At 37.0% G+C, this 20,005-nt stretch overlaps 4 protein-coding genes across 4 annotated transcripts; 3 read left to right on the top strand and 1 right to left on the bottom strand.

The window, feature by feature from the left end:
- The first annotated feature begins 2,049 nt into the window (after window positions 1–2,049).
- Window positions 2,050–8,196, top strand: LOC107040082 (dolichyl-diphosphooligosaccharide--protein glycosyltransferase subunit 2). The gene is made up of 10 exons (XM_015260017.1): window positions 2,050–2,135; window positions 2,820–3,028; window positions 3,203–3,334; window positions 3,658–3,818; window positions 3,964–4,103; window positions 4,315–4,690; window positions 5,219–5,398; window positions 5,768–6,209; window positions 6,584–6,755; window positions 7,839–8,196. The coding sequence occupies exons 1-10, from the start codon at window positions 2,126–2,128 to the stop codon at window positions 7,982–7,984; spliced, it is 1,968 nt and encodes a 655-aa protein (XP_015115503.1). The 5' UTR covers window positions 2,050–2,125; the 3' UTR covers window positions 7,985–8,196.
- LOC107039978 (dynein regulatory complex subunit 2) lies at window positions 7,761–11,666 on the bottom strand. Its single transcript, XM_015259863.2, has 6 exons — window positions 11,407–11,666; window positions 10,334–10,623; window positions 9,922–10,044; window positions 9,623–9,856; window positions 8,865–9,034; window positions 7,761–8,785 (listed from the first exon to the last, which is right to left on the bottom strand). Exons 1-6 carry the CDS (start codon window positions 11,664–11,666, stop codon window positions 8,537–8,539), a joined length of 1,326 nt encoding a protein of 441 aa, XP_015115349.1. The 3' UTR covers window positions 7,761–8,536.
- Window positions 11,667–12,580: 914 nt separating this feature from the next.
- Window positions 12,581–14,971, top strand: LOC107039999 (keratin-associated protein 21-1). Its single transcript, XM_015259887.1, has 4 exons — window positions 12,581–12,692; window positions 13,512–13,780; window positions 14,482–14,712; window positions 14,803–14,971. Exons 2-4 carry the CDS (start codon window positions 13,518–13,520, stop codon window positions 14,807–14,809), a joined length of 501 nt encoding a protein of 166 aa, XP_015115373.1. The 5' UTR covers window positions 12,581–12,692; window positions 13,512–13,517; the 3' UTR covers window positions 14,810–14,971.
- A 1,750-nt stretch (window positions 14,972–16,721) lies between these two features.
- On the top strand, window positions 16,722–19,347 carry LOC107040012. The gene is made up of 4 exons (XM_015259900.1): window positions 16,722–16,774; window positions 18,419–18,636; window positions 18,823–19,020; window positions 19,260–19,347. Exons 2-4 carry the CDS (start codon window positions 18,419–18,421, stop codon window positions 19,267–19,269), a joined length of 426 nt encoding a protein of 141 aa, XP_015115386.1. The 5' UTR covers window positions 16,722–16,774; the 3' UTR covers window positions 19,270–19,347.
- Window positions 19,348–20,005: the final 658 nt, after the last annotated feature.

The raw sequence follows: 20,005 nt of genomic DNA, 5'->3' as shown, positions 1-20,005 counted from the left end.
TATTTATATTTGAGTTTGTTTCGATTTAATCTGAGGCGTCATCCTCCATTTTGGTTATTTTCTTAATGATTTTTTTAAGAAAAAGGAGAAAATGTAAAAAATTTTGAATAATTCGATACTATGAGAGCATCCCGATGGCGGCTGTCCGCACGTACGAAAAACTTTCGTAGAGAAAAGCTGGAAATTCGCTGGAAAATTCTGTGAATTTTTATTTAACATCTCTTAGATGCGGAAAAATTCCGCAGTTTATGTGGAAATTTATGCAACTTATTCTATTGAGATATTTTGTGTAGAAATTCCTCAAGTATTTTTGTTTGATTTTTCTTCAGTGAAGGAAGAAGACAAGTAGATGGGAAAAAACTTGGAAAATTCAGGTCCAGAAATTCCTATCGAAAGACGCAATTCCATTCATTTTTTTCTATAAAATAATTTCTGTTGAATTTTCGATTACAAAAACCCGCACTAAAGCTAATAGAATTCTCAATAGAAATTCAATAGAATTTTTTCTCGAATTCGATGCGTTTTTCTATGAAATTTTTTCGTGCGTGATTTCATTATTACTTTTTATTTACTGCTGATAACAATAAGGACGTAGGACAGTGCAATTCCTATCGTACTTCCAGGATGAATGGAACAAAAATCGTGGGAGGAACATTATGAGCTGTACAAATATCTTCCTTTGGGGATCTTCCGTATGACCGTTGAATTGCGAATGTCATTGCTGAGGGCAATGCAAATATGTTTGTAGGGAGTATGCGGATGTGGGGAGGGTTTAAGGGAGAGTTCATTTCTTTGTGATGCCTGTCAAACGGGGAAGAGATGATTAGTTCTAGTTATTTCGCACAAATATTGACATTTGGCGACGGCTCTGATGCTTCGTTGTAGGAGTTTTCATTTCATAATGGGAATGGGGGGAGCAGAGAAAATTTAAGGATTGGATTTTTTACATAATTTGCGGATGAAAAATTTTGGTGGAAAAATTCAGCGGGTTCTCTAAGAAATTCCATTCATTTTAAAGAAACTTGACGAGAAGAATGAAAATCCGTTGACTTCTTTTCTATTGAAACTTATAAGAATTCTATTAGAGTTCTATAACAATTTTTGGAATTAATTTTTTTCTTTGGGCTTTGTCATTGCAAACAAAAAAATATTGTGGAAAGAATTTTCTATAGAAAAACATCAAGAGAATAGAAAAATTCCTATTAAAAAAATCTCTTGAGTTTTTTCTGCGAAAAATTCTCAATAAAATGATCGCAAAAAATATTTTTTTAGGGAAAATCGTCAAGTTTTTCTGTACAATTTTTCATCCGCGATTTCATAATTGAGAAATATATTCCTCTATTGTAAGAAGAATTCGACGAGGCGATGATCTTTCTTTCAATAAATGTATTAAATTTTCATCTGCTCTCCGCTGACCATTAACTTTGCTCATCCCACGCTACTTTTAGAAATCTCTCTTTTTGTAATGAAAATAATATATCAAGTAAGTTGATTAGTATAAGAATGAAAAATGTGAAAATGGTCTTTATGTACAAATTAAGCACATCTATAGTTATAAGTGTGTAATCGAGGGAACTGGCATAACTGTGTCGAGTTGTCATGTTTCATAATAAAAGAAGGATATCCTTGATCAAAACATGGAATTTATATTTTCCCCCGAATTCCCCGGACATTCACGGAGAAATTAATATTTTCTCAACTTAATTTTTTCCCATTTTCATTAAGAAAATTTAAAAAAAAATTGAGCCACGGAATTTCTATGGAAAATATCTCAATAGAAAATGAATACAAAAATTGAATTCAATTCATTTTTCCTATAGAAAATTTTCCATTGAACATTTTTAATGAAAAAATAAATAGAATTCAAATAGAAAGTTCTATCGATTCGCAAGAATTTTTTCGTACGTCTGGAAGTGCGCGCCGAGTTTCCATGAGCGCGAGGAGGCGCCGGAAGGGAAAGTCAGTCATTAATCGGTTTGTTCGTGAGGCCGTTGGCAGCACAGAGCTGCCAGCTAACTTCCTCTCACGATTTGACCATTTTCATTGACACGCGCAATGGGGAAAGAGCCATCTTGTCTGGAAAGCCGACGTGGCCGCCGGCTGACCGTTTGTTTAATTTATCACGATGTACAGATGTAAGTAGAATTCCTGAAAAAAATTAAAACTATAGTTTTATTGTAATTGGTAGTGATTGATTTGCGAGAATTCGTAATAATTCAGTGGCATTTTGACATGGTTTTATAAATAGCGTGGGGTTGGAGCCCACGCGGTCGAAATTTTGGATTGTGCACTTTTTTAGGAGTTTTTAGAAGCTTATTGATAAAATTTTACTAGCTTAGGGGTTTCAGGACCTTAAATTTCCATAAAAAGCATTTCAACAAAATAATGTGAAATATTTTTTACCGGAGAAATGAATAGAATTAAAATCTTGCAATGAAATTAGAATTGGCAAAAATGAATAGATTCTAATAGAAATCAATCACTACATCGATATAATTTTTTAGTATATTTCGATACACCTGCGAATGCTCGACGATTCAATAATGAATAAATAACTAGCTAAGAATTTATTCCATCCTCACGCCATCAAATAATACATTAATTTAATCCTCACCGTGAGGATTTTGCAAAAAACTTCTCGTCCTCGTAAATCATTCAATTTAATTTAATTCAGTTCTTTTCAATTTCATTTTGACCTTCAATTTCACTACCTTTTTTTCATTATGAAAAATCAATTTTAATGTTTCGTATTCATTGTCCCTGGAATGAAAAATGACTCCCTGAAAGAAAGAATGAAAAATCATATTTGATCCTTCCAGTCCAATGGGCAATTGTTGCATTGCTCCTCCTGAAGAGCAGTCTCGGTGCCCCAGACGCTCCCACCACAACGAATTCATATTTGAGCGAGACCGATAGGGCTAGGCTGAGAGGAGTCGTCGAGCCAGGTTTCAAACTCACGGATGTAGCATCAGTGTATCACGCTGTGCTTGGGTACAAGCTCCTCAACGAGGCGATCCCAAGGCCCTCAGTGAGTCCATTTCAATGCTCTAATGAACCTCCCACCAGAGCAAACGTGATGAAAATTATACCATGTTGATTACAATGATTTCATGATTAGTCTTTCTGACAAAATAATTCATTAATTCTCGGTGGATAACACTTTGAACTGGTGGTATTTTAAGATGAGGCTTATTTCTTTCAGGATGTCTGCAACTATCTCATCAAAAGCTGCGGTAATGACTTGGACACTAGTCCAGAGAATATTTATCACATCGTGTCGGCGTGGCAGGCCCTCGGGTCATGTTCACCATTACCTACTGCCACGTTAACTCAGGTAATGATAACGTGTCTTCATTTCTCATATTTTTGATTTTTTAATACATAAATAAATCGACTTCTCTCATTTTCTTCCTTTTTTTTGCTAATTAAACAATTAATTATTGTATTTTTATAAATATGGTGGGAATCAGCTGATTATTACTAAGAAAATCTAATTTATTCTATTAATTTAGTCAATTCAATTCAATTTTTATTGCACTCTATGAAATATTTTCAATACTTGATACAAAAAATCAATTACTTGATTTATTAGTGAACTGTGTAAGAAATGATTAAAAATTAATATTATTTAATATTATTTAATTTCATGATGTTCAGGCGTTGACTGCAGTCATAGAGGATGAAGCTTCAACAATTCCCGATCTTTATCACGCAATTTCTGCGTACGTCAGTCTCTCTCAGAAATTGTCAGAAGCAACCATCACTAAACTAGTGAACAACCTGAAGACTACTCTGAAGAAAGACGAGAGTATTTCCAAGTAAGTCACGTATGAAAAACTCACCTCATAACAATTCCAATTCATTAGAAAAATTCTCTTCATTTTTGACATCATTTATTCATTTGAAACTGCCGTAATTGCAACAGCAATTAGAAGCATAAACCAATCAATCCATTTTTCTCAGCTTTGGCTACGTATTCCACATTGCTTCGATGCTGGGAAAAGCTGGCAGTTTCGCACTAGGGAAAATCGAAGATGTTGTCGTTCAAGCTGACGAGGTAGATGGAAAGTACTTGCAGTTCGAAGGGGGTCTTTCAGTCACAAGTAAGTTCATTACCACCAAAATCCGCATTTCAATTGTCGTTAAATCCGTAATCCACAAGTCACTCGTGAATTCATACATGATGTTTATTTCAAACTTTCGTTCTTCTGCAAGAACCTTGGAGATAACTAATGATTCTGATATTAATAACCAACAATTGAAGCGATAAAAAATGAAAGCGAAAGGTATTTTCATGAGACTGATTGTTCGCAGGTCTCGTCGTGACTGGAATAGCCGGGCTGTCAGCATCCCAGAAGACGCCTCCCCCAGTGAGTGGCCCTCAGATCGTGAAAATCACTAATTACCTGCTCTCGAGACGTTCCGTCCAGTCCCCCAAGGGTGTCGTGAAGCTCCTGGCAGCGTTGAGAATTCTAGCTAATAACGAATTCAATAAGCCTGTCTGCATTACTCTGGCAGAGGGGGGCAATATAGTGTCAGAACAACAGCCACTCGTGAGGGTCAAGGTCTGTGACATAATGGGAAATCCACTGGTGATGGTCCCAACTGTTATTGCCACCTCAGCTACTAGGCTCGGGGATGATGTTGTGGTCATGAGCAAGGAGAATTTCCAGCCCTCACCTGACGACAAGTGAGTGGAATTTATCTGGATTATAGACCCTCTTGGGGGCAACTTCATTCATATATCCATGAAATAATGTGATTTGATAATTTCATTAATGTGATTAATTAATTAAATTATCAAAATAATTCAATAATTCTATTGACTTAATAGATTTTGATTCCTCTGATGAATTATTCTCTTGCAATTTTTATCTGTAGAAAATTTATAGCAAAAATCTTTGGATTTCTTACAAAAAAAAACTAAATATTTCTGTTTTACATGACGTACACAGCCTGTACTCAATAAATATTCTACGTAGGTTTTCAATGATTTAATGAAAGAAACATACAAAATAACTTCTGCCCCAATTATTTGCTGACTTTATCTAATTAGTTTGAAGCCAGTTATACGCTTGGGGTAAATAATGCGTTGAACCCAATGATTTTATCAGCATTGTACCGCAATGTTAACTACTGGGTTCAACAGACAGCAACAAAAAATATACTCAAACCTGTGTGAATATGAAAATTGATGTTGGATTTTTTTCACTCGCAGAACTTTATTCACAATGGATTCCGCGCGTTTCAAACCCCAGCGTGGCTTCTACAAAATTCAAGTGTCAGCCGGAAATGTCGGCAACACAGTGACTGTCAAGGTACTATCAGATGTGAAGGTCGATTATCTGGAAATTGGAACGGGCGACGCCGACCAGACGACACAGCCCAAACTAGTTAAGTGAGTGTCTAGAAATTATGCAAATAATTTTTTAGATTCATAAGAAAGAAGAAAAATCGAAAGTTCTACGGTTGCATAATATTTAATATTTTATTGAGCAAAAAATTGCGTTTGATTTGGAATTTTGCATCAAGAAACAATTTAACTCCTTTCAAACACATAAAAATTGTATTCGACTTCATGAATTTTTGCATCTGAAGTGCTAAAAAAATAATTTGAATGCAATTGAGAAATTGCATTAAAAGTTCCATAAATTCTAGTGTTTTCTCTTCTAGAAAATTTTCTATTAAAAAACGGGCAGTGAAGAATCATAATCATGACACTAATGAAAAGTGAAAATTCCATCTCACAATAATGTTTTCCCTCCAGAATTGCGCACCCCAACAAATTGGGCCACAAGATCGAGGCTGATTCCCAACAAAAACTCGTAATGAGATTTTTGCTTCGTGATACTGCCAATGAGAAGCCAGTGCGTGTGCACCAGGCATTCGTCCGGCTCTCAGCAGTGAAATCAACAGGCGATGAGAAGCAACTTCGCGAGGTGATATTTGTGGCAGAGCCAGACGCCACGAATGTCTACAAATTCGACATGCCTGTTGGTACTGCGGCCCAGACATTCGGACACCAAAGTGGTGACTACAATATTGAATTGATCGTTGGGGATGCCATCATAGGGAATCCCTTCCAGTGGAATTTAGCTGTTGTGGGTCTCAAGTTTCCGGAACGCACAGGGACGGAGGCAGCATTGGTCGATAAATCTCAGGGGCACAAGTATCAGTCAATTAGTTATTCTCCCAAGCCAGAGATCAAGGTAAGAATCATCAGGGGTATTATATGAAAAAATGTTATAGGAAAGCGTTGAGAATTCGAAGAATTGAAAAAATTAATTATACTACAGAATTTAATTTTCCTACACAATTTTTTCCATTGGGAAAGTTTCTGTAGAAATTGGCTGTTGCCGAAGTGTCGTCATTTTTTTTTTTTTATTCCAGTGCTCGTTAGTGACACTAGTTCATCGTATTCTTGTCACCTCCAAAACACTGGAAAATAAAAGGCTCTTATTTTTCACTGAATAAATTTGGATTTTCGATTTGTCAATTCGAAAAGCCTTCTGGTCTGAGCCTACACGTACCTCATCTACTCGAAGTGTTTCAACTGATTTATCTATTTCTTTTTGAATTGCAGCACATGTTCCGAGAACCCGAGAAAAGACCTCCAGTGTTCGTGTCCAATCTCTTCACTGGGCTTTGCCTGGTGCCTGTTCTCATTCTGTTCGGCCTCTGGGCCAAACTCGGTGTCAACATCTCCAAATTTCCATTCTCACTGAGTGCTGTTGTGTTTCATCTCGGATTAGGCAGTGAGTAGTTTTCTTTGATGATTGATTGATGGCATTTAGGGAGGATGAAATGTCGACGTTGAAATAGTAACAAAATGGCGAGAGCTGTTGAATATTCATACTGCATTATTTAGGAGATGGTAACACTTTCCTAGGCGACACGTTTGAAAAAAATTGATTGAAAAATTTGACATTCTCTGAGAAATTCTATTGAAAAGTCTGTAGCTTTACGTTTTTCGATAGATCTTTTTTTATGGAAAAAGAGTCAAGATGTTGATTTCTTAAAATAACTTATTCTGTTTGGATTTTTTTTATATGAAGTCTGGGGCATGAATAATCAGTTTTTTTCCCGTGAATTAAAATAGAATTATGTTTCCAATACAATTCCATGAATATTCCATTGAAAATCTCAAATTCTCACCAAATTACATTTTAAATAGGCATTAGTATTCTCATCAGAGTTGTCCCAGTGCCTCACCTCTCTCCCTTTGTCAATTATGAAATAGTTAAGCTGTGAATGCTTAAAATGAGTGACCACCTAGAATTGAAAAACAAATTCGTAAAGAGGCGTGACGTGGAGATTCCCACGTGGCCCATAACTTTCTCATGAATAGCTTTCCTGTCGTTTGCGTAACTTTGATGTTCCCAAAGTCATTCCTAAGGCGTTCTATTACCTGATGTTATCGATTTAATGCCCTGAGCGGTGTATGGAATGCTAGTCAGATTCAGGAGGATATTTTCATGGATTAAATGCTCGATGCTTGACAGACAATTTTTATATATACAGATTGATTTGTTTTCAATCGAGCGAACATTAATTTCTGTGAATTTTTCACAGTTGTGACTTGATTTTCATTGGCACAACTGCAGCCCGATTTTCACAACATTTAACAAATTTTTGTTGACAAAACGTTTAAGAATTAATTAGAATATTATCATGAGAGAAAATTCTATTGAAAAATTTTAATTTTTATTCTCTATTTTGTGTATTAAAAATTTTCAATTTTAATAGAATTGACGCAAAAAAGAATTAAAAAAAACAAGACCGACTATTATTAAGAAAAAGAATTTGTCTAACGAATCAACGTCTCGGAAATGTTCCAGGTATTTTCGTCCTGTTCGGCATCTTCTGGCTGAAGCTGAACATGTTCGTGACCCTTCGTTATCTCCTGGGTCTGGGAGTCGTGACATTCCTCGCTGGCAGCAAACTCCTCTCACAGATCGCACACAGCCAGAAAGTGTCGCGCTAATTATTATTCATCCTTTCCAAAGGCTTCATAATACTAGTGGAGGTGTACATAAAAAACCAGATAGATGATACGTCAATGGAAATTACATTGAAAATCACTTCGTTCTCACATTTTTTCTCATATTTTAAATATACACTCCATGATATAAGTGATGAAATTATGACTGTCCCATTTGTACAGAATTTGAATAAAAAACAAATGATTACAAATTTTCTAATGTGTTGGTAATTGTTTTCCTTTTATACAATACTTCTACAATGAAAATGATTATTTATTTATTAATATTATTATTTTATTATTATTATCATTATCATTATTTGGCATTCTAATTTGTTTATTGGTAATGTTATACCTACGCACAGAAAATTGTTATTGAATAATCTTTTTTTTCTTTCTAAATAAATTAATTGCGGAAATTGGAAGAAAAATCGAAGAGGAAAAAATTAGTATTAGCATCAGTTTTTGAGGAAGAAATGTCGGGGAATTGAATTTCAATTAAATTTTTCGTATATATATTTTTTAAATAAATAAATAATAAAGTTATCTATTCATTTACTTTTTCAAGTCGATCAAGTCCACTTGAAAAAAAACCTCTTCCCCTTTCTTCTCCTCCCTAAAAACTGAATGCATCGGTGTCCGAATGCCCAGACCCCTCCCTTGAATCCTAGAGTTGACAAGTTTCTTTAAGCACTCATTCTCCCACTTGAGTGCCGTCCTCTCATCTCTCAGACCTCTTGTCTCGACTTGAGCCTCTCCCACTCGACGCCAAAAATAGTCGAAACGCGCGTGGCCCGCGGTTACCTTGAAAAATCATCACATTCCATGGAAATCCACGAATTATGAAATCACGTTATCGATAGTTCCACGAAGTATTTCTCACTGAATCCCACCGAGCAGGAAGTAGTTTATCCACCTGGGCCTCAAACTTTCTACACATACGCATGCAGGCGAGAACACTCTGTGCTTTCTTCACTAATCTCCGTAGACTCTTCAACGTTAGATTGTACTCCCTCGTCATGTGTGTCACTTGGGTTTTGTCAATCGTTTGTTCTGGAATGTTCAAACAATGGGGGTTTATCTTTATTCATTGATTCTGACATTTCTGAGAGTTCAGGCCTTATGTAATTCGGTTCACGAAGTAACGAATACACCGGAAGAAATACTAAACATCGGGGGATAAAAGGACGGCTTGAAAAATTCCTTCATTTTCTAGGAACCGGATGAAACGAGTTATAGGAGATCTTAGGAGGATAAATGAGTTCCAGGAACTTTCAAAAATACGAGGTGATTGACATGCGCGGACGCCGTCTTGCTTCGATACCTCTTCCTCTTTAAAGACGGCGATGCCTCCACCTCGCATTTTTAAACGTTTCGTAAAATTACTTGTCTTCCTCCGATCGCCCTCAACTCGCTCCATCCTGTTCCTTCAAAGTGAACAATTTTTTTAAGCCATCGTTCAGATTTTTCTATCCCCTTTCGGCGGAGAATTCGCGGCGCAAAGTTTTCCCCGCATTTCAGTGCCTTCTCCACTCCCGAGGGCTCTCGAAATGAATAGAAAAATTTGAATGGAGAGTTTTATTCAATTCAAATGTGCTGTTTCTCTGGATGTAGATGGACAGTTGGGACTCATGGTCGCACCGTTGAGAAAGCGCTCCTTCATTGATGAGTAAGCCTCTCGCGACAATTTCCTCTCGATATTAATATTGAATGCAGTGTCTTCGCTGCTCCCTTCCAGTTTCTTTATCTTCTCCTGGTATTTTCGAATTGCGTCGTACAACTCCGCAGTGTCCGCCAACTGATCCGCTATTATTCCCCGGTCCTTGGTGTCTTTCGCCTTGAGAGCCTCGTAAGACACTCGTCGTTCATGCGTGTCTCAAAAATAACCCAGAAATTACGCAATTTGTTTATGCGAAGGGACACGTCATCCTCGAACTTACCATTGGAATAATTCGTTATTATGGAGTTCACAGAATTCCAGTAAAATTTTATCCTGTTCTCTATATCGATGAGCGCCATCTTAATCGAGTGGCTTCCGTCCTCGCGTAAATTGTCGAGTTTATCTAGAATAATGGAAGAGTTTGCTGGCCGATGCTATTGAAAAATTCCGCAGCTCATCTGCCCATTTTTTAATTGGACGTGTGCAAAAGGGAATATTCTATTTAATTTATTCTGAGATATTTTCTATAGAAATTCCTCGGCCTAAATTTCCCGTATTTTTTGTCTAATTTTTTTAAATGAAGACAAGAAAAGTAAAACCGAAAAAATTAGGGAATTCTTGTCGAGCAATTGCTATAGAAAAAGTTGTATAGAGAGATGAAATTCTAGGAGAATTTGGGAATGTAGGGGTACAGGCAGTCTCGCTTTGAAGGCTCTCCAGAAGCTCTTCGGTTATTTTCTCCTCCCTTTTCATTATCGACTGCAACAAGCCCTCGCTCTCGTCGTTCAGGGATATGATCCTCTTGACATCCGTCTCGCTCTCTTGGATCATTCCATCGAGCTGGCGTTTGTAGTTATCATATCCTGAGGTTGATCTGTCGTTGTATATGTCTTCTAGCCGTTTTATTATGCCCACGTGCCCTCCGATATTTCTTTTGTATTGAATTTCAGAGTCGTCTAGACCTTCCACGAGGCAATGGGCTCTGGGAATTCGATATTCATAACTTCACTTGAATAATTCCAGAAAATAACGAAGGAAAGACCCGCCGAGGCAAAAAATGAAAATGCAAAGAAGTAGAAAATGTTGACAAATTATTCTATAGATTATTTTCTTCGTGTAAAAAATCCCCTCAACAGACCTCGGGAATAAAAAAAAAACGGAAATGCGAGAAAAACTTGGCATCATGAATTCCCAGCCAAAAGGGGGTAGATAAATTTGAACGATGGCTTAAAAAATTTGTTCATTTTTTAGAAACCGGATGAAGCGAGTTGAGGGTGATACGAAGAGGATAAATAATTTTGAGAAATGTTTAAAAATACGAAGTGGGCGCGCCGCCATCTTTGAGGGCCCGTCCAGCAGAGGGAGGGGATCCAAGCAAGATGGCGCCCAGGCCTGCCAACCAGCTCGTATTTTTGAACATCTCTTAAAATTATTTATTCTCTTCGAACCATCCTCAACTCGTTTTATCCAGTTCCTAAAAAGTGAACAAATTTTTCAAGTTATCCTCCAATTTTTTCCATCCCCTCTTGGCTGAGAATTCCTGGCGCAAAATTTTCCCCGGATTTCAGTCATTTTTTTTGCTCTCGAGGCGTCTTAAAAATTTTTTCGAAGTATATTCTTGAAGGAAAAAATCATCTCAATAATTTTTGCTAAGTGATTCTCGTGGAGCCATTTGTCACAGAGTCAATCGCCAAAATTGGTAAAAATCCTGTCTTTTATCGTGAAATTTCCATTTTTAAATGTAATACTAAAAAAAATCACGCACCTGTAATCCTTAATGTCAAGGGTACGTTCAAATATGTTCCGGCTCACCTCGATGTCTTCTTCCATAGTGGGAATCTTAACTTCGGCCATTATTTTCATCCAGGAACGCCGTAGTTGTTCGTTATTTCGAGTGCCCATTTTACGCTCTCGTGTGAGAGCCTCAAGCTTCAGCAATGCTTTGCGCTCTTCACTCGTGCCGCCCGGTTTTTTCGCCTTGGATTTGTTCTTCGGTCGCTGATCGCTGGCCAGTCTCGACTCCATCTCCTATCAGACGCGTGTTTGGTCACGACCATTCGCCGAAATGGATTACGCAATCATTTGAACTTTTTTCGCTATAGAACTCTATTAATTCTATTAGAAATATTTCCTATAGACATTTCTCGGGTTAAATTTTCCACGTTTTTTTAATTTTTTTAAATGAAAAGAAAAAAAATTGAGTGGAAAAAAAATGGAAACTCATGTCGAGGAATTCTTGTAGAAAATTTTCCTATAGGAAATGTTGAATAGAAAATATTTCTCCCAATATAATTTATATCCTTCAAAAAGAAAAATCGAGTTTGAATAATTCCGATTCATTAAGCTCGAAATAATTGAAAAAATCCATATTGTCAATCAAAAATGAATTTTCCCTAATTCCCTTACTCAATCTAATCAACAAAAATCGACGATTGAAAAACCAAATCAATATTATCACTACAAAACTGTCGATGTCACTGGAATTACCTCAATCCTCGTATCCGCAAAGGCTCCTCCTAATTCCCCTCCTAATTGACGTCAAATTTTTCGTTCAAATAAATCCGATTTTTTCCCCCCAACAAGCACAAATAAAAAATAACCACCGATGGGCAGCTGTCATTAGCATTTTGTTTTCCTGCTCCCGGAGAATTCCCACTCGGAAACAACCACAACTACCCAGAAGTCCACAAATCCGGAGGCTAGTAAAAATGTGAGAATGGGAGGTGTCTCTCGTGTAAAAATACCATAGCACAGGGTTTCCCCATGAAAGATTCCCCCGAGTTCAAGGTCGGTTGGATGTAAAATGCCGAGTCATGTGCGGTGCGAAAAAAAAATCTGAATGGACCACTGCGAGTGAGAATATGGAATTCACAGGGAGACAGCGGCGGTCTCCGGCAACAGGATGACCTTGCCAAGAGGTGGCCTTGTGCGTCTCCTCCCGAAACCGCCCTTCCACAATTTACTCACGCGGTGGGGAGCCAGGTACAGGCTTATCCTATAAAAGTCATCCACAGATTTCAATATTCGTCATTTCTCAGCACATCCATTGAGGTTCGTATTCGTCTCGCTCGTCCGAGAATATTACATTCAACGTGAAAATTGCGTAATCCGTCACTGCGTTCAGTGTTAATAGATAAGAGGATACAGGGGAGGCTAGTGGATTTTTTTTAACAGTTCCGAAACGAAAAATTTCCTCGGCCGATTCTATTGCAGAACTCCGCATTCACTGCGCGTTTTTTTTATTTTTTTATTGAGCATTTTCTATGGGAATTCCTCGACATGAATTTTCCAACGTTTTTCCACTTTTGATTTCCTCTTTTTTCGTTAAAAAATTTGAAGAAGCGAACTAGAAAAATTTGAGTCGAGGAAATTCGATAGAAAATATTTGAATGAAATTGGTTGTGAAGAAAAATCGAATTTTACGGATTTTTGTGTAGAATATTTTCTATTGAAAAACAGTGTTGTAACAGTGGTGAGATAACACGTGTGAAACAATTTTATAGTGTTTTCTCCGATTTTTTTTGAATTTCTATTCTATTAGAATTCTATTCAAATTATGATTACCTCTGCGTTGTGATTCTTGGATAGTTATTTGAAAAAATCATTAATAGATTTTGATTTTTCTACATGAGTTATTCTCTTCAGTTTATTTCTATCGAATATAAATTTCCCATTTGTTTCGCTGTATTTTTTATTTTTTATTAAAAAATCAAGGAAAAAATACTTTAATTCAAATTCATGCGCTAGAATCCTTATGGAATTCCAACAGAAATTACACAGAGTGTCATAATTGAATGAAATGTTTTTCAATTAAATTTTCTCAAAAATTGAATCACCACTTGAAATTCTCACTGAATAGTTACTCCCCAGGTAAAAATGCAGCTCTTGAGCCTCGCAGTATTGCTCTGCAGTGTCCTGGTGGTGGCGTACGCCCAGGCAGAGCCCCTGGACCTCGAGGCCGAGCCCTCCACGGAGGTTCTCACCAGGACTAAACGTGGATTACTCCTCAAGAAGGCCGTCCTCCTCGGAGGGGGTGCTCTCCTCGCTAAGAAAGCTCTCCTCGCTAAGAAAGCTCTCCTCGTTGGTGGGGCTGGATTAGTTGGGGCGGGAGTAGGAGTTGCCCTTTACAAAGCCAAAGCGTGAGTGTTGCCCTCTTCACTTTTTCAGTGGGAAAATTGATTTCGCGTCTCTATTCGGGTCGAACTATTGATTTTACCGAAATAAGGAGCATTACATATTGATAAATTCCGTCTCTTCGTCGTTTCAACAATTGATCTAGTTCTAACGAAGTCTTCAGTTAGATTTGATGAACATTCGTTTGATAATTAATTTACTTCATTTATTTTATTCAACGAGAGTTGATGTAAATTGAAATTTTCGGCCATTTTTCCTCTCTCTTCATTAAAAAAAAAAAAAACAAAAAACTTGGAAAATTTGAGTCCAGAAATTTTTATAGAAAAATCGATTTTAGAATATTTTCCATTGGACATTTCTATCGGAAAAAACGCACAGAGAAGCTGCGGAATTTTCGCGTGTGAAATGCAATTCAGTAGCGAAATGGTAAACCGGTTCAAGTTAATTTTGACTATAGGCCAGTTTTCAATAGATATCTCGAAATCTAAGGGAGATAGCAAAATTTTTGTTACAACCTTTTTCGCAGAGCTAATTGAGAGCTGCAAAAAATGTAATTACCAAAATGTCGCTATCTCCGTTAGATTCGGAAATATTCCGAAAAAACTCGACTTAAACCGTTTTACCGCTTCGCTACTGAATTGAAATTTCAATTTTCCTCCAGCAATTTTATTTATTACTCTGGTTTCTTCGTGTTGTATTGATACAGCGGGTATGGAGGATATGGTGGATACGGTGGAGGCTATCGCGGAGGGTACGGAGGCTACGGAGGGCACGGAGGGTACGGAGGGTACGGTGGAGGCTACCCCGGAGGATACAGTGGATACCAGGGAGGATACGGCGGTGGACACCACGGGGCCTACAGCAGCTACCACAGCGGTTACGGTTCTGGCTACGGATACAATCGTCCCACCTATTACTCATCCGGATGGAACAATGGGTGCGTTCATGAGACGCAAATTTCTCTCCTTGAAAATCCATTAAAAAAATCGTAAATACGTTTTCTCTGAATGCATGTTATTTTTTTCAGGTGGTGACGAGAGCTAGGAACCAAAGTAGATTTAAGTCAATAGTCGGGGCCTTCAATCCCCGGCTCCCGAGATTCCTCGGCTGGACTGCAGAGCGCTAGCGGTTATTTGAATTATCGAGTGGAATGAATGTCAAGCACCTGATGTAATAAATTAACATGTTTGATTTACTCTTCATTGTGACATTATTTATCAGATGGTCTCATGTCTATGAAAACACGCATTTTCGGATTAATAGATTTCTCGGTGGGCGTTTTTGAGAGAAAAATAATGTTTGAGTGTAAGTGAAGAGAATTTGAGGAAATCACTGGGGATTAGTATTCTTTGGTAAATAATTCACACGGAATTATTACGGTGACTGATGATTAAGTTATTTTTGGGAAGTTACTTCATCGTGTGATTAAATAATTTTTCAGGAATTATTTAACCGTGGGAACTGTTTTATAAAAATTATCACACTGTGGGACATTGAGATTTTCGATTAAATTGAGTGCGAAAATTTTGCGTGCAACATCTGTAAACATTTTTCTATAAACAAATATTTATTCGAAAACTCGAGACGTTGAAAAATTTTTGATAGAATTGGCGCATAAAAATAGAATTTTTCAATGGAAAGTGGTAGATTTCTCCACCAAATTTTTTCACGAATGTTTTAATAAAGAAATCATTGCAAATTGTAATGTTCATCGTCAACACTTGAAAAAATGACGCACGACAAAAATCCAGAGACTATTTTCACTTTCCTGTGTCCCGTTGGGTCATCCTGGTAATCAATGAACTCGTTTTCTTCAAAAGTTCCGTCATGTTAACGTGCCGTCTCGTAGACATTGTTCGGAATCGTGAACAGAATCACAATAGAAAGACAGTGTTCAACACAGGGGAAACTTGGATGCCCAGGAATTATTAAAATCCGCTCAATATGGAGAGTGCGTGCACACAAATAATCTACGTGACTGTCGCAACAGACAAGCTGACTTCAACGAACTTGGAATGTACATTTTTTTCTTCCTCATTTATTGCGGATGATATTCCGCATCAAAACGCATCACTTCTTTCAGGGATTTTTACCAGAATTCCAGTAAAAAAAAATGCATAAATGAAAAAACTACAATTTTTTTGGAAAATTGTACTCAAGATGTTGAAATTTCCACTAGAATTTTTGCATTCATAAAAAGAAATTTTAAAAAATGCACAATTTCTTCTCAATTTCACAATTTATTTATTCATTTTTTCAAACAAATAAATAATTGAATGAAAAAATTAGTAAATAAATAGATTGATTGTATTTCTATTAAAGTTCTTATAGAAAAATGCGAAAGTTCTAATGAAAGTCATTTCATTGAGAAAAATTTACTCAAACTATTGAAATTTCCACTCTAATTATTGTGTTTATAGTATTCACAGTATTGTATCCATCTACTTATTAATTTTTTTCAATGAATAAATAATTAATAAATGAATAAATCGATTGATTCAATTTTTACCAGAGAAAATTAATTAAAAAATGATAATATTTGGGCGAAAATCACAATTTTTGTGTAATTTCAACTAAAATTCAGGGGTAAATTCCAGCACTTTCCCCCCCGATCTGATACGGCATTTCAGAGTGAAATTTTTCACGAAATAATAGAGAAAATCATCACTGACATAATCAATGAATGAATTCACTGCCTCTTGTATCACCTCATTGTGCGCCACAAGCACGTGTTCGAGGGCAACGCGGAATCATAATCGAAATGTATCGGATTGTCGCAATATAATCCACGTTTTCTGTGGGGATTATCGCGGCCCCGTTGAAATCCGACGAAATTTTGTCGAGGTAAAAGCTGTTGTGGGTAGGGATACGGTGCCTAGAAAATCAGGGTATATAAAATCGAACGCCCGGTAAACTCGATAGACCAGAAGCAGTCAGTGACAAGTGCAAGTGCAGGGTGTTATTTACCGATTGACTGGAATCAGATTGTGATTATCAAGGTAAGACTGCTCAACGCGATGAAACTAGGGATGCGAAATTGCCGGCAATTTCACATTTCACTTCCAGTGAAAACAATTTTTTTTCCAAATTTTTTCGTTCAATTTTTTTTTCTTTTAACAAATGAAGAATTATTGAACATTTATTTGCATTGAGAAGACAATTTATTCAATTTGAATAAGAATGCAATAAACCCTTCATTTTTAATTTTTCTATTCATTCCAACAATACGTTCGATCCATTCATTTGATATGAATAAAAACGCAAATAGAAATGGAGTTTGAGCTTGAATAAAATGTCTATTTAGATAAACCCATTGATTTGACTCAAATAAAGTTCATTCAATTTGAATAAATCATTTCTCTCTGCTGCATTTTCTGAATAAAAATGATCTACTCACGAGATAAACAGTGAAACTTATTCTCAAGGTCTACTCTCCGGTCTAACGTCACAATTTCTCTTATCGCTCGTCAATATTGTCAATATTTTCCAATCATCGCAGAGTCAGAAGGGAACAGGGCTGTCATCGGTTTATCAAACCTCGTTAGTTTTCCCATTCTCCCTTGTTTTTCTCGGCAACATTACGACACGCCGGAAGCCCGGAACTATGTATATCCGGTTACCCGAAACCTATGAGAATCAACTTCCCGAAAGGAAACTCGTCTTCGCGGCTAGTTCATCCACTTTTACCCAGATGTGTGCACAAGAAAATGGAAACTTGTACTCACTCTGGTTAAATCGATTTCCTTACTCTGTCGAGTGCCAGCTTTCTCCGGATTCATCGATGGATAATCCCGGGGTTTTCGGATTTTTATCAGATCAAGTCTATTCTATTCTATTTCTTCGATTTGATATGTCGCCCTCTCATTCAAGAGCAGAGCAAGTGCCGGTTTCTTCTCTGAATAATGCGCGCTGTGTCGTCTGTCCAATGTTTGAAGTGACAGCTTCAATTCCTGACATTTCTTCTCGCTTGGTTCCCATCAACGCAGATGAAGAATAAATAATAAAAATAGTTAAATCCAGGAATAGCCATATTCATAAATTATAATTACCGTTAAATTATTAAGTAGTCAATTCGTTAATATCACTCTTAAATTTTAATAATTGAAGTAATCGTCAATTTAATATCATCTATTCTAATTCCGAATTGTTTATTAATAAATAATTAATAACCGAAAATTCCCTATAACAAATTTAGTTTTTTCTTAATAGAAAATTTATAGTTCCATATTATTAAATATTTAATTCATCATCGATTGGAAATTTAGATTATCAATTATTTTGCTATTTTCAAATTTCGTATATTTAGTTGATTAAGGATTAGTATATATAATCCTTAATCAGGTTACGCAAATCGTAATTTTTTTGAATATTGAAGAATCGCAAGATTGATGGCCATCCCTGTTTAAATCCCCAGATTTTAACATTATTTTTGACTAAAAAATTATTGATTATTCTCTGGAGACATTTCTTGTCCATCTGAGCACCACAGATTGCATTCCCATAAAATATGATCTAATTTCAAATAATCCGATTCACAAGGGCAACCCGCTTGTATTATAATATTCGTCCTGAATGAACGACTGTGTAATAACGTAAAATTTCCAAATACCTTCGTTAATTTTGGAAAACCATTAAATTACCAGATGAATGGCTGGACAATTGCTGCGATAGCTTGCATGTGCTTCATCGGAGCGTTGGCACAGACCCCGGAGGAGAGGGGGTTGGAGGGGTCTTTTGGCGGTGGAGTTTCACAGTTGAATGATGCCGGGGATGTTCACACGAGGAGTAAACGGACTCTACTCCTCAAGAAGAAGATACTCGGGGCTGGATTGCTGGGGCTGGGGCTCGGTGTTGCCAAAGGGTAAATTTTTTATCGTGATTCTTTTTCCTTCGAGATTTTTTCACACTATCCCTTCAGATAAAATGTTTGGTGGAAGAAAAAAAATTTTTTTTTTCTTGAAACATTTTTTGTTCTTGTACTCATTTTTTATTCTTCTCTCTTTTAACTTCTTCTTCCGTTGTCAATCATTTATTTTGATATCTTCAGTTACAAACTCGGTTACCACCACTCCCCGGAAGTTCACCACGTCTATTTGTCACCACCTCCACCACCAGTGCGGTACGTGGAGTACGTGGAGAAGCCAGTGTACGTCGAGAGAATCATCGAAAAACCGGTCTTCAAGTCTCCACCTATCGACTACGATCACCAGCCCTGGGGGCCACCAGAACCATCGTCCACTTATGGGTACCGCTGATTTTTCCGGACGAAAAAATTTCGTTGAAAAACCCAGCAAATTCTATAGAAAATTCTCTTGAAAAATTCGCCGCTCTACTGCACGTTTTTTTTAAATAAAAAGTGTAATAGAAATCCAACAGAATTTTCTCGCCAATGCGCTCGGTTTTTCTGTAAAATTTCTTCGTACATCTCACTCTTTACTCAATCGTCCCATTACCCAACAGATTAAATTTCACTTCTGTTTTCAGGGCCTGGTGAAGCTGTCGTTAATGACCTTATGTCATCCCTTGTTTGTTATTTTTCTTAACTCAAACTGTTGATTTTCATTAAATAAAAGATCTTTTTTGTACATTCTGTTCTGCGAAATGTGTTATTTATTTTTTCGCCTCGATGTGTCCACTCGATAATTATCGGTGTCGAGAAATTTAGGCGCTTTATTTCGCGCGTCTAGGTGCGAATGAGTCCAGAGGAGGATGGAATTGGTTATGAGACGAGAATGAAATATTGCGTGAGTGAAGACGACACTTGCCTCATTTCTTGGGAACAGCTGCGTAAGTGGGAGCGTCAACCTATGCATGAGTACTGAGAAGACGTTTCAGTGACGAACGGTGAGTAGGAAAGAGTGGGGTAAAATGGACCGTCTTCAAGAGCCTCAGGAGTAGAAAACAATCAGTGAAATCCTTGAAACACTTTGCGTCGCGAATTCTCGGCCAGATGGGGATGAAAAAACCTGAAAAATGGCTTAAAAAAATTGTTCACTTTATAAAAACCGGATGAAGCGTGTTGAGAGTGATTTGAGGATGATAAATAATTTTAAAAAATGTTTAAAAATACGAGGCGGGGGCACCGCCATCTTCAAAGCCCCTTGAAATGAACAGAAAATCAGGGGATTCCCCTCTGCAGGCGGTGAGTGGAGAAAGGCGGTGGAAACAGACAAGAGCAGAATAATATAAGATAATTTTTTTAATTTTTACCTCAATAGCACTCTTAACAT

Source organism: Diachasma alloeum, unplaced genomic scaffold, assembly GCF_001412515.2.
Source record: "Diachasma alloeum isolate Michigan unplaced genomic scaffold, Dall2.0 Dall_scaffold_00315, whole genome shotgun sequence".
Taxonomy (NCBI): Eukaryota; Metazoa; Arthropoda; class Insecta; order Hymenoptera; family Braconidae; genus Diachasma; species Diachasma alloeum.
The sequence above is the reverse complement of the archived record's forward strand: the minus strand, read 5'-3'. Positions and strand labels throughout refer to the sequence as shown.